Here is a 14,470-nt window from a genome sequence, read left to right on the forward strand (position 1 = left end):
GATTCTTCACATCATAATGGCCTAGGGTTCCAGAAAGAAAAGAGTAAACTTGCAATACCTCTTAAGCCCTATGCCCAATAACTCATACAATGATACTTCTGCCACGTTATATTAGTCTAAGCAAGTCACAAGCCAGCCAGATTCAAAAGAATGGAAAAATAGACTCAATTTCCTGGTGAGAAGTGGCAAGGTGACATTGCAAATGAGTCTGGACATGGGAAGGAGTTATTCACTTGTGGCCTTTTTAATAATCTTCCACAAATGCCTATAAGTTGGGCACCATGCTTAGTACTAGTGATAGAAGATAAGTAGCTTATTTCAGTATCTTAATTTTGTTTTATATATTTGATAATTTATGATGCAAGTTCACTTTGCACTGGTATTAATCCCATGGGAGGACTGTAAAACACCTTGCCAATACTGTGTACCAGTATCAATCCGCTGGCATGAGTCTGGTGAGACAGAACACTCACACAACAAGTTTAGGGAAGCAACTTTATTGCTCACGGATAGGCAGCAAGTGACAGTAGACACCTAAGGATTCATGGCAAGCTCATCCCCCAAAGCTTAGGATAGCTACCCAGGAGGATGGAATCTCACGTGCACATCCTTCATGTTGCACCACAGCTGAGGAACTCTGAAAGCCTGCTGTGCCCTGGGTTTTATACCTAGGAGCAACTTGATGAGCTGTGCTAAAGCAAGACATCCTGTTCTAGGAGCAATGGGAACAGATCTTGGCTTTACTGGCAATTCCTTCATATTTCTTGCATTTCCAGCACATCATTCTACAGTTATTCTGAGATTTACAAGTGAGAAAGCGAGGAAGAGCTGGGTTGCCAAGATCTTTCGGGGACTTGGCCTACAATAACATCATATAAAATGTATTTTTTTCCCTCAGTGTTCTTCACATTCTCAATTTTAATTGTTCGCTGTATAATTTTGAGTGAGTTATTGCTATTTAGTAGAAGTGGAAAATCTTCAATATTCTTGAGTGTGTTGGCATGTAGATATTTGCATAATCTACATAAATATTATCTGTAAAGTGAGATATAAAGAGAAAGTGTGGGTGTGTATACAATTTGTAAATGATGACATATTTAAGTCATTAATTTCATAAATATTTGGATGCCTCTGTGCCAGGCATTGGTTCATGTAGCAGTGAATAAGAGAGAAACATTCCTTATTCTCAGAGAACTTCAATTTTTGTGGCAAGAGATGTAAAACAGATTTATGTTAGATGGTGAAGAAAGTGTTTTCAGAAAAAAAAACATAGAAGAAGAGGATAGAGAGTCATGGGTCTAAAGTGTGCACTCAAAACATTTTACATTGTCTAATTATCTTGTACCAATAATTCTCAATTTTTCCCAACTGAGTTTGCTAGAAGGATGGATACATTCCCATCAATAACAGTAGCACCTTAAGGCTATGATTCTCTATCAGGTAAGGCAGAAATGACAGGCAAATGAGAATAGGGGTGGGAGTGGGAGATACAAGTACAGTTTACCCTTAAGCATGTGTGAGTTAGAGATACTGACCCCTCATGTTGTTAAAAAATATATGTATAACTTTGGACTCCACTAAAACTTAAGTACTAATAGCCTACTGTTGACTGGATGCCTTACTGATAAACAGTCAACACATATTTTTCATGTCACATGTATTATATTCTGTATTTCTTACAATAGACTAAGCTAGATAAGTAATGCTATTGAGAAAGTCATAAGGAAGAGAAAATATATTTTTCATTAAATAGAAGTGGATCATCATAAAGGTCTTTATCCTCATAGTCATGTTGAGTAGGCTGAGAAGGAAATGGAAGAGGAGAGGCTGGACTTGCTGTTTCAGGTGGCAAGGTGGGAGAAAATCTATGTATAAGTAAACCTGTGCAATTTAAGCCCTTGTTGTTGTTAATTGTCTGTGTTTGTCTTTTTTAAATGTTCTCCCAAGTGATTCTAACATGCTCCTGGGGAGCTATGCCCATCTGTTGAGAATCTATCTCAAGTTATTCTTTAGAGAATGTGACCATTAAGTATGCTTCTGTGAAATCATGTTAACTATCAAATTATAGCCTTATATTTAATGAATGACATCTTTTATGTTGAAAATAGCTATAATGTAAATCTAGTGAACATCTAATTCTAATAAAAATAGACATATTTATGCTATGTTTTTAACATACGCCTTTTTGTGGGGGGAAAAAAGAAATAGAAAAACAAAGATTTTTTTTAACCTGTTGAATTGGTAGTTTGGTTTGCAAATCCAAACTTACTAAACTACAAAACTACAATTCAAATTTTATATCAACACATTTTCAAATGAGGAAAGTAAGTATGAATTTAGGAAACATTTTTATTACTGAGGAGCTAGTAACTTTCCAGAACTGATAATGGAAATTCACTGTATGAAATTGCATTTCTTTTATGAACTGTAACAAGATATGCGGCCTCATAGTTTCAATTCACTTAGCCACCAACTGATTGGTCTTTTGACTAGAAATTCAAAATGTAGTTTTAAATTAAGCTGTTATGAAATTGAAAACTCTAAACAAATTTTCAACTTTGTCAGATTACTGTAATTATCAATAACCTAATTTCTACATGCTATCTTTCATATAATGTGGGCCTGACAAATTAGCAAATTAAATTTTAGTGTGTGCAGCAATGTTAAGTACTTGTCTGAATATCTGAAGCTAACTTTTACATGTTCTTACTTGCAAATAGAACAGGCCAAAGAACAGTCACTCTGCCATATGCGTATCATTAAGGCTTGGTAGAAAGTTTCGGGAGGAAAGAAGAGAATACAAAGAATAACGCATTACTAAAGTTCTCCTTCCTTCCAATCTCTACCTTTTCCTCTATCATGCAAAACTGTCCCTATGCAAACCTGAATTAAGCAAAGACACATAGCATCTTCCGGGGACTTTGCTGAGCTCTAGGTTAAAGTGGTTTTCTAACCCCTTGAGATATGCCAAATGATAATGGTTGCAGTACCGCCAACAAGAATTTCAGTCTGGAAGCTGGAACAACTTTAAAACTATTCTGTATATTCATCCAGGTTGCTTCCTTTTGAATAAAATATGGTGACTTCTCTTGCCTGATGAGGTAATCTCTAGGCGTACATTTAATATTGGCCCTCTGTAAAGAATAAAATTAAAGGTACTAAAATTCTGATCATAAACATTTCAGACAACTCCGTTTTAGTGAACCGTAGCCCTTTGTTGCAAGAACAGATACTAGTTTGTGCCATTTGGTATATTTTAATCATTGAAAAATAAATAAAACTTTAATCAGGTATTTCACGGCACTAACTTTTTTTTGTCTCCTTTGCCACTACTTCCCAGTATTTGCTTTTGGCAGCATTCTACTTGTCCTACATCTAGACAACCAGTAAGTGAAGAGCATTTTTAGTTTGGCAAATCTTTCAGGGGTCCCCAGAAAGGAAAACAGTTTTGTTGAAACTTGTCTGTAATTGATCCTCTGTTAATTAACTCATTGAAGACATGGTATAACAGAAAAAGATCAGATACTTTTTATTTTAATTGTAAAAATTAAAAAGTAATTGAAGCAGTAGTCATGACAAAGTTTTTACAGAGTAGTCATTAACCAGATTCTAGTTCCTTGATAGGCTAGAGACAGTGTAAACAACCACCAAATTTTTCACAGTGATTAAAAACCTTCAATATTAGTAATTTACCCTTATGTCCAAATTTAGTAATTTACCCGTATGTCCAAATACATCATGGTACTGACTTTCAAACAAGATGTTTGACTGTTTTCTCTTTTTATAAAATAAATGTGTTTAAACAGAAACCAAGCTCACGGAAAATGTACTTATCTGGCTATGGTGTGGAGCTAGCAATTAAGAGTACAGAATACAAAGCATTGGATGATACCCAAGTTAAAAGTAAGTTCTCTATCTCATACTTGAGTAGAATGAAAAGTTGGAGGCTTTTACATACTTTAGTTTTTTAAAATTTTAATGAGTATAATCCTACATATGTTCATTTTAGGCTAGAGATGGGGTGGGCATGTTCTTCATTAAAATTTGGAATTTTAAGCTGAAAGAAATGTATTTAATATTATTGGTTATCAAAATTTCTTTAAAAATATGAAATTGTATGTTATTTTGCTTATACCCGATGGGTTCCTAACCATTTCAGCACCATGTAACAAATGATAGTATATGTAAGGTACACTGTGGCAATAGATAAGGCTGATTATTGCTAGAGGTGAGTGGCATAGGCATTTGGGTCTCACCCATGTAAGGAAGTTTTGTCTGAAATGTTTATTTGTAATGAAATTAGGATGGCAGTTTGTTTTTTCTTTCCTGAAGCAGGATGAGAGAGGCCTATCAATTTGTTTAGATGAGGTAGATTCGTTAGATTTGTGATCTACCAACCAATATCTATCTGTATTTTGTGAACTAAATGCATACTCTAGATGAAGAGACTCTGGAGACTTAAATAAACTAAACGAGTTCTCAGAACACTTATGGAAGTCTTTTATTATCTGGTTCATGTCAGATTTATTTATGCCTGATTCTTGGTTAAGAGTTTTACGTTTATTCTTTTATATGCACTCAGATGAGGCTCCTGCTTCAACTTTGTTTTTTCATAGAGAGGCCCTGCCTTGATCACAGACTTCTCTGTGGCTCCTCCTACTGAATGTGCTTCAAATAAAGATCTGTATTACTGTAATTTAAATATTTTTGGTTAAAGAGTTACTGAAAAAGTATAGTAAACATAATACTCTGATTTTATGTATTTCTGTATAGCTTGTGTATAGTTTTACATTGCTTTATAATTTACTCCCTTGTAATCATGATAGTAATTTAAGGCATTTTTAGTTATTCTTGCACTTATAGAATTTTCTTTAAAAAGTCACATGTGTATCATCTGTATTATTATGTACTGCATTCTGTCATCAACCTTTTACACACACTTGGAATATGTCTTTGTCAATTCCAGTTGCCACTCCTTAGAGCAGTTCTCTTTTTTTCTCTTTGTATACATGTATCAGACCTTTAACTAGCCATCTCTCTGATCTTTGGTCTTCAGTGCCCTCAATCTCACCACCCCTCAAAACAGATTAATCAATCTCATCTCCACAGTACTTTCCAAATGAACTTTTGATGTTGAAAATCTGTGATTCCACTGGTTAAATCCATTGGTGGCTCCCTATAACCTCTCTCAAAAATTCAGAACATAGCAAACAAAGCTTTTCACAGTCTGATTGCTTTCTGCCTTTTTACTGTCCTTCAGCCCTCTCTCATTTTTGTCCTCTTGCCTGAGACACTAAACTACTTACTATTTAGAATGATTTTCTGTTCCCTGGATGCTTTTATGCATGGGCTCCATGGGAAGTCATTATGACCTCTCCTACATTCATCCCTTAGCATATGCTATTCCTTCTGCCTACCACTGTCTTTGCTTCTTTCATTTCCTCTAAAGACTTCACATCTTTTTCTTTTTTTTTTTCCTAAGATGGAATCATTGCTCTGTCACCCAGGCTGGAGTGCAGTGGTGCGATCTTGACTCACTGCAACCTCTGCCTCCTGGATTGAAGCAATTCTCTTGCCTCAGCCTCCCGAGTACCTGGGATTACAGGCACGTGCCACCACACCTGGCTAATTTTTGTATTTTTAGTAGAGACGGGGTTTCACCATGTTGGCCAGGCTGGTCTTGAACTCCTGACCTTGTGATTCACCCACCTCAGCCTCTCAAAGTGCTGGGATTACAGGCATCAGCCACCACGCCTGGCCAGGCTTCGTATCTTTTAAGATTCAAATATATCAGTCTGTGCCTCTGAGACGGCTGCCTATCTTGCCGCTCTGTTGGAGAATGCTCTTCTCTTTTCTATATCCCATATCTTTCTTTGCCTTCTTTTAGAAAAGTTCATGGTCTGTATCTTTTGTGTGTCTGTTATTCTTGGTGTCTATCCTGTCATAGACACCACATAGCAGTCAATAAATGTTTGCCCAATGAATGAATGAACAAATGAGGAAAAGGATGACTAGATCAAAGTACCCAGGGTACTCTGATAGAGAGCCACCCCACACACTGTAGGAGGTCACAGTCCTTATAATCCTAAAGTACCCGTCACATATTCCACCAACCAGACTGTATAGTATAATTATTTGGTATGTAAGAGAGAAGGGAAATGACTATAAAATATTATATCTTTATTCTTTGAGGCCATTCGTTTTGTGTCTTTCTAAATATTCCTTGATTAAAGGTGTTGGAAACATGCAGGAACTTATATTTAAACTTAAGAGTTTGGACCTCCTGCCTCACTTAAAAGCTAAACCCAGCATTTGTTACAGGCCTTTTGGCTTATTTCTGATTATAAAATAGAACTTGACTATTAACTAATCTGTAAAGCACTTTATTATAGTTGCTAAGTATTTAATCAAGCATGTTCAAAAAGACAGTTCACACTCAGGAATGTTAGCCTGTACATATGCATATATATGTATTAATCTGGTTCATGAAAGAAAAACAAGGTAAAACAAATAGAACTTCATTTCATTGTGAGTTCTTTTTTTTTTTTTTTAAGAGACAGAGTTTTATTCTGTCACCCAGACTGGAGTGCAGTGATGCGATCTCGGTCCACTGCAACCTCCACCTCCCAGGCTCAAGCCATTCTCCTGCCTCCCAAGTAGTTGGGACTGCAGGCGCATGCCATCACGCCTGGCTAATTTTTGTATTTTTAGTAGAGACGGGGTTTCACCATGTTGGCCAGGCTGGTCTTGAACTCCTGACCTTGTGATTCACCCACCTCAGCCTCTCAAAGTGCTGGGATTACAGGCATCAGCCACCACGCCTGGCCAGGCTTCGTATCTTTTAAGATTCAAATATATCAGTCTGTGCCTCTGAGACGGCTGCCTATCTTGCCGCTCTGTTGGAGAATGCTCTTCTCTTTTCTATATCCCATATCTTTCTTTGCCTTCTTTTAGAAAAGTTCATGGTCTGTATCTTTTGTGTGTCTGTTATTCTTGGTGTCTATCCTGTCATAGACACCACATAGCAGTCAATAAATGTTTGCCCAATGAATGAATGAACAAATGAGGAAAAGGATGACTAGATCAAAGTACCCAGGGTACTCTGATAGAGAGCCACCCCACACACTGTAGGAGGTCACAGTCCTTATAATCCTAAAGTACCCGTCACATATTCCACCAACCAGACTGTATAGTATAATTATTTGGTATGTAAGAGAGAAGGGAAATGACTATAAAATATTATATCTTTATTCTTTGAGGCCATTCGTTTTGTGTCTTTCTAAATATTCCTTGATTAAAGGTGTTGGAAACATGCAGGAACTTATATTTAAACTTAAGAGTTTGGACCTCCTGCCTCACTTAAAAGCTAAACCCAGCATTTGTTACAGGCCTTTTGGCTTATTTCTGATTATAAAATAGAACTTGACTATTAACTAATCTGTAAAGCACTTTATTATAGTTGCTAAGTATTTAATCAAGCATGTTCAAAAAGACAGTTCACACTCAGGAATGTTAGCCTGTACATATGCATATATATGTATTAATCTGGTTCATGAAAGAAAAACAAGGTAAAACAAATAGAACTTCATTTCATTGTGAGTTCTTTTTTTTTTTTTTTTTAAGAGACAGAGTTTTATTCTGTCACCCAGACTGGAGTGCAGTGATGCGATCTCGGTCCACTGCAACCTCCACCTCCCAGGCTCAAGCCATTCTCCTGCCTCCCAAGTAGTTGGGACTGCAGGCGCATGCCATCACGCCTGGCTAATTTTTGTATTTTTAGTAGAGACGAGGTTTCACCATGTTGGTCAGGCTGGCCTCGAACTCGTAACCTCAAGTGATTTGCCCACCTCCGCCTCCCAAAGTGCTGGGATTATAGGTGTGAGCTGCCACACCAGGCCAAGTTCTTCTAATTTTTCATTGCATGTTCTTTACCCAGTCTGAAAATATTTTTGTTTTATTTTGGTTTTGTTTCCAAAATGTAGCTGTGACTAATACTACTGTAGAGGATGAGACTGAAGCAAATGAAGTTCAAGGATTTCTCTTTGGGAAACTAAAGTAAGTCTGAATGGAAATTAAATTGGTATTATTATACCCATTTGTTTTTAAGGAATTATTTGATATACTGTTTTGCCATATGTTTCACCTTTCTTTTATGTAGAAAATACAAACACACACACACACGATTGTTTTTATTTATTACAGAAGTAACACATGGCTAATGTCAAAAAGCTACGGAAAGCAAAAAAGCACAACATTTAAAAATAATCACTAATTTCACAGCTAAAGAGATAACTCATAATGTTTTGATGTACAGTATGTTTTTCCGGTCTGTGAATATTTTTATAGCAACAAATGCATACACAGCATATTGTTTTGCACAGTAGAACTATAGTGTATAGCTGTTTTTTTCACATCTTGTGGATAGTCCATTTATTGAAACAGTCCCATAGAATAGGACTTTTAATTTCCCTACTTTTTCATTTAATTTTTTTTGTGTACCAGTTTGTGTGCATTGCAGATTTTCCTTAGCACAAATTTCAGGAAAATAGTTGATAAACCATATGTACTTCTTGAAATTTTTGATTCATACTTGTAAACTACCCTCATAAAATTGTACTAACATGTACACTTACCCAAGGATGTGAAATGTGTTCATTTCCCAGAACTTGAATAACCAATCATACTATTTTTAAAATCTTTTTCAGCTTAAGAAGTGAAATGGTGTTTATTTAAAAAAAAAAGTGTATATAATTTACGGGGCTGAACCAGTTTTATAATTTGTCTCCAAGAAAGTCAACTATTGGCAGTTTATTACTGCAAGAATTAACTTTTTTTCATGTTTATTGGCTTTGGAATTTCTTCTTGGGTAAATTGCTTATTCTTGACTTGTGCTCATTTGTTCTTGCTGTGTTTATGTCTTTTTTACTAATTATAACAGCTCTTTATAAAAAATTCTGAAACCTTTGCCATATATTGAATTACTTACTGTTGATTTTCGTATTAATCTTAAAAATGGAAATTTTTTTCATTAGATACAACTGTTGTGTTTACATTGCAAGTGGGATTTTATTTCTGAAACTCTGGTAGTGTCCCTGGGATAACTAGAAAATTTGAAATTTAAGACTTTCGATACCTATGGTTGGTTACTGTTAAATATGCATGTTTTTCTCCTTTTACCCAGAATAAGTTATTTGTCCCATAAATAAAGTTCATTTATAGAATGGCTAAACCTCAAAGACATGAAAGAACAAACATAAGGCAACAAACAAATTGTTAAATATTTATTAGCCTTGTAGCATTTTTTGATTGTGTTCTTCATTTGCACTATATGGTGCTATCACCATCCAAATTATGATTTCCCATATTTGAAAGTCGTAATTTTCTTTATTCTAACACAGCTGCCATGAAAGTCAAGTAAATAATTGGTATAGTACATACTTATTTAGGAAGTTTCTAAATTTGGAGAGAATAAATAATGTAATTTAGTAATAAAGTAGTTTTAACAATTCATGGCATATAATAAACATTAATGTGTTTGTTAAACAGAAATAAAATAAATGAAAATTATAAAGTTATTATTTGTTAAAATAGTTTCACAAAATGCTGCCAAGAAAAAAATACTGCCTAAATTGAATTTCTTTTGAGGAAAAAAATTAAGTAAATCATTATTTTTTAAAATAAATATTGTAGTAATAATGTTAGCTAATATATACTATTTTTAAACTCAGTGTTATTTTTACTGTTTTTTAATAAATTAACTTGGCAAGCTGTGGTGAATATTTCTTTTTATTGCTTGCTTTATTTTTAAGGCAGTTTTAATACATCTGACATTCATCAAGTATGAGATATTTAAAATCACTTTTCATATGATAAATTTGACTTAGTGTGCTTAGAGAAACAGGAGTTGATAAAGTTCTGACAGAAAACTAAAAACTTTATAGAATCTAGAACTTTACTGATCTAATGGGTTATGAAAATCATTGATAATATTGGATTTTTAGCTTAAACAAATACATAGCCCAAAAGAAGAGAAAACATTTATTAGTTGAAATTTCTGTACTACAGATTACCATTTCATATACACATACAAGTAACCTTTCAAAAATTAAAGTTATACCCCCCCTTTTTTTTTCCTGCCACGCTGATTGAAGACAAGGAATAGGATGGTGAGTGCTCTCTGAATACTCGTGAATGGGGATGGCTGTAATTTCATGTACATTTTCCCTTATTTACAAGTGAAAGTTTATGATTTCTTTATCCAGGCAAAATTAATTAAAGAAATATTTTTATTAATACCTTTAGTTCTTGTTTAGTATTACAGTCATTTATGAAGGACTCTCAGGTTGGTTCTCCTGGTGATGAGTAGATAACTATATACAGTAAGGGTAAGATTTTTGGAGACTATGCTAATTCATATGGATAACTGTGTTACATTTTTAAAGTATGTTGGCCAAGCAGTATACTAGTGGCCTTAAAATGTTAATACGTATTATAAAATGGATTTATTCTAAGTAAGGTATTTATTTAGCAGCTAACAATACATTTTTATTCCATTTTCAGCTATCTCAACATCTTGGAATTTATTGTTCTTTTCTCTTTTGAATATAATTTTCTATGGGATTAAATTGCATTTTCTCCAAAAGATCACATGGAACACTGGACTATTTTTATTTTCATTTTATTTTATTTCAATTTCAATTTTAGATTCAAGGCGTACACGTGCAAGTTTGTTACATGGATATGTTATGTGATGCTGAGGTTAGGGGTATGAAAGATCCCATCACCCAGGTAGTGAGCATAGTACCCAACAGGTACTATGCCCTTGCCCTCTCCCAACTCTAATAGTCCCCAGTGTCTATTATTCCCATCTTTATGTCCATGTATACCCAGTGCTTAGTTCTCACTTATAAGTGAGAACATAGGGTATTTGTTTTTCTGTTCCTGTGTTAATTCACTTAGGATAATGGCCTACAGCTGCATTCATGTTGCTGCAAAGGGCAGGATTTTCCATGGTGGTATATGTATCACATTGTCTTTATCCAGTTTGCCATTGATGGCACCTGGGTTGATTCCATGTCTTTGTTATTGTGAATAAGTGCTATGATGAACATATGAGTGCATGTGTCTTTTTGTCAGAATGATTTATTTTCCTTTGGGTGCATACCCAGTAATGAGAAAACTGGGTTGAGTGGTAGTTTGAAATTCTTTGAGAAATCTCCAAACTGCTTTTCACAGTGGCTGATCTAATTTACATTCCCACCAACAGTGTATAAGCATTCCCTTTTCTCTGCAGCCTTGCCAGCATCTGTTACTTTTTGACTTTTTGATAATAGCCATTCTGACTGGTGTGAGAGGGTATCTCATTGTGGTTTTGACTTACATTTCTCTGACTAGTGATGTTGAGCATTTTTTTGTATGTTTCCTGGCTGCTTATGTGTTTTCTTGTGAGAAGTGTCTGTTCGTGTCTTTTGCCTAGGAAACCCACCATAAGGCTCCTAGAACTGATAAACAACTTCTGTAAGTTTCAGGATACAAAATCAGTGTACAAAAGTCAGTAGCATTAGTAAAAGCCAATAATGTTCAAGCTGAGAGCCAAATCAAGCAGGCAATCCCATTTACAATAGCCACACACACACAAAAAGTATATAGAATACATCTAACCAAGGAGGTGAACCATCTCCACAGGGAGAACTACAAAACACTGTTGAAAGAAATCATAGATGACACAAACAAATGGAAAAACATTCCATGCTCATGGATTGGAAGAATGAATGTCATTAAAATGGCCATACTGCCAGTCTACAGATTCAATGCTGTTCCTATCAAACTACCAATGTCATTTTTACAGAATTAGAAGAATCTATTCTAAAATTCATATGGCTATTCATTTTTAAAAGGAAATAGTCAGTTCTTCCATAGTGACTCAGTGATTGCTCATTTCAAAGCAAAAATCCTTTGCTTTGAGGTACTTTATGCGTAATACATATGTTGCCTAAATTATATAAAGAATTTTAGCAGTGAAAGTTACTAAGATGATGATTAAATATTGGTATAGTAGCTCTTATAAACTTATAATTCTATAACTTAAAATGTTGAAAAAGGAAATGTTTGTTTAATTCATAGTGAACTTCTTTAAGAAAGAAATGCTGTTGTACTTTTACTGTCTTGGCAATCTTGATTTGTTTTCAAAACATGATCCCACATTGTACTAAACCTGTAAGATATTGACACTGTACTATACATATTTATTCATAACTATAAGATTACCATATTTATGTATATTCTGTATTTTTTATTTGACTTTTCAAAGTCTTCTTGTCTATTGAGTATTGAAAATATTTGTTTTCAATGAGACACCATCTCTCACGCCAGTTAGAATGGCAGTCATTAAAAAACCAGGAAACGACAGATGCTGGAGAGGATGTGGAGAAATAGGAACGCTTTTATGCTGTTGGTGGGAGTGTAAATTAGTTCAACCATTGTGGAAGACAGTGTGGCAATTCCTCAAGGATCTAGAACCAGAAATACCATGTGACCCAGCGATCCCATTACTGGTGTATACCCGAAGGATTATAAATCATTTTACTATAAAGACACATGCACATGTATGTTGATTACAGCATTATTCACAATAGCAAAGACTTCATACCAACCCAAGTGCCCATCAATGATAGACTGGATAAAGAAAATGTGGCACATATACACCATAGAATACTATGTATCCATAGACAAGGATAAGTTCATGTCCTTTTGCAGGGACATGGATGAAGCTGGAAACTATCATTCTCAGCAAACTAACACAGGAACAGAAAAACCAAACACCACACGTTCTCACTTAAAAGTGGGAGTTGAACAATGAGAACACATGGACATATGGAGGGGAACATCACACACCAGGGCCTGTCAGGCGATGAGGTGCTACGGGAGGGATAACATTAGGAGAAATACCTAATGTAAATGACGGGTTGATGGGTGCAGCAAACCACCACAGCACGTGTATACCTATGTAACAAACCTGCATGTTCTGCACATGTATCCCAGGACTTAAAGTATGATTAAAAAAAAAAGAAAATAATGTATTTTATAAGTTGTACTGACAGCAAAGTTTTTTTTTTAATTGTATCTCTCCATTTAAATCTGAAATGACACCATATCTTGATTTCATGAGTGATAGAGGAAAAAAGATTACAGTTTAGATAGTATGTACAGCAAAATTCTACTACATCATTATTTATCTCTCTCTAAAAGATGCCTAGAGATGTTTAACAATGGGTAAAATTATCTTATTTTAGTTTTTTATAAGAATCAAAGATGGAACTTTTCAGAAATAAACTCTGTATGAGGCATTTTTGTCTTTCCTTATAGTTTTTGTTTTCAATTATAAAAGCAAGGCTTGCAATTTATAAAATGTTAAACAAAAAGTATGTAATATGAAACCATAAGTCTGCCCTCATCCTTGCATCGCTTACAGTTGACACTAACAATTGAGAATATGTTTCTCCAGATTTTGTTTTGTTTCGTATATTTAATAAAAGAGACCTATATATCTTCCTCATTATTTTTAGGTTCTATGAATATAGCTGTATCACAATTTATGATTATCTGAATGATGAATGATTCGTTTATGTCTAATTACTTGGAATTATTTCAAAAATAATGCTGTTTGTATAATGGTTTGTGATAGGTGATGGTATTTAACATCATTTAATATTTTGATGCAGAGAAATATATTCAGAGCTTAGAGATAATCTGACAGCATTCCAAAAATACCTGATTGAGAGTAACAAGCAAATGACGCCTTTGAAAGTCTGGGAACTACAAGGTATAGTATTTTGAGATACTTTAACACAGCATTTTGGTAACTGATCTGTTTTGTTAAATAAGCTTTTATATATCACATGATACAGATTATTTTGTGGACAGTATGAATGACTAGTGATGTGAGTAATATAAATTATGATTTTTTGTGGCAATACCTATTTAATAGATCATCTATCAAGCAAGCTATATTTTTATGTTTGCGAGACTTAAAATTATATGAAGTGAGGTTATTTGATGTTATTTCAAAAGTATATACTGATTTATAGGTTAGTCTGAAGTATTAAATCACATTTTTGGAGACTATAACTGATTAAAAATCCTAACTCATAGGTAAGGAGAAAATGAAACTCAATCTTAGTTTTCTTCTCTTTGAAATTTAGATCCTGTTAAGACTATTGCATGTTTAATTGATACATTTTTAATGGAAACATCAAATGGAGGACATGTAGTTTTATGAAGTTAGGAACAACTTCTGTGCTGAAAACCTACAAGCAGATGTTTTGTGAACAAAATTGGATTTGGTTTGGAGTTTTAAGTCCTTTTCAATTTGTCATTTTTCTTCTTTATTTGTAATGATTTAGTAGGTCATGGGGACATGTCTTCTTCTGCATAATCTAACTTTTATCATCTTTTATCAACTTTTAAAAAT

The 14,470-nt window shown here is 34.4% G+C and overlaps 1 protein-coding gene across 1 annotated transcript in view; it reads left to right on the forward strand.

Moving 5' to 3' along the window:
• Positions 1-14,470, forward strand: part of UGGT2 (UDP-glucose glycoprotein glucosyltransferase 2) — a 244,048-nt gene that overhangs the window by 45,973 nt on the left and 183,605 nt on the right. Inside the window, exons 6-8 of the mRNA XM_033177411.1 lie at positions 3,807-3,903; positions 7,983-8,055; positions 13,722-13,822. Of these exons, the coding sequence (XP_033033302.1) occupies positions 3,807-3,903; positions 7,983-8,055; positions 13,722-13,822 (271 nt within the window). The remainder of the gene's footprint in view (positions 1-3,806; positions 3,904-7,982; positions 8,056-13,721; positions 13,823-14,470) is intronic.

Source organism: Trachypithecus francoisi, unplaced genomic scaffold (assembly GCF_009764315.1).
Source record: "Trachypithecus francoisi isolate TF-2019V2 unplaced genomic scaffold, Tfra_2.0 Lachesis_group18, whole genome shotgun sequence".
Lineage (NCBI taxonomy): Eukaryota > Metazoa > Chordata > Mammalia > Primates > Cercopithecidae > Trachypithecus > Trachypithecus francoisi.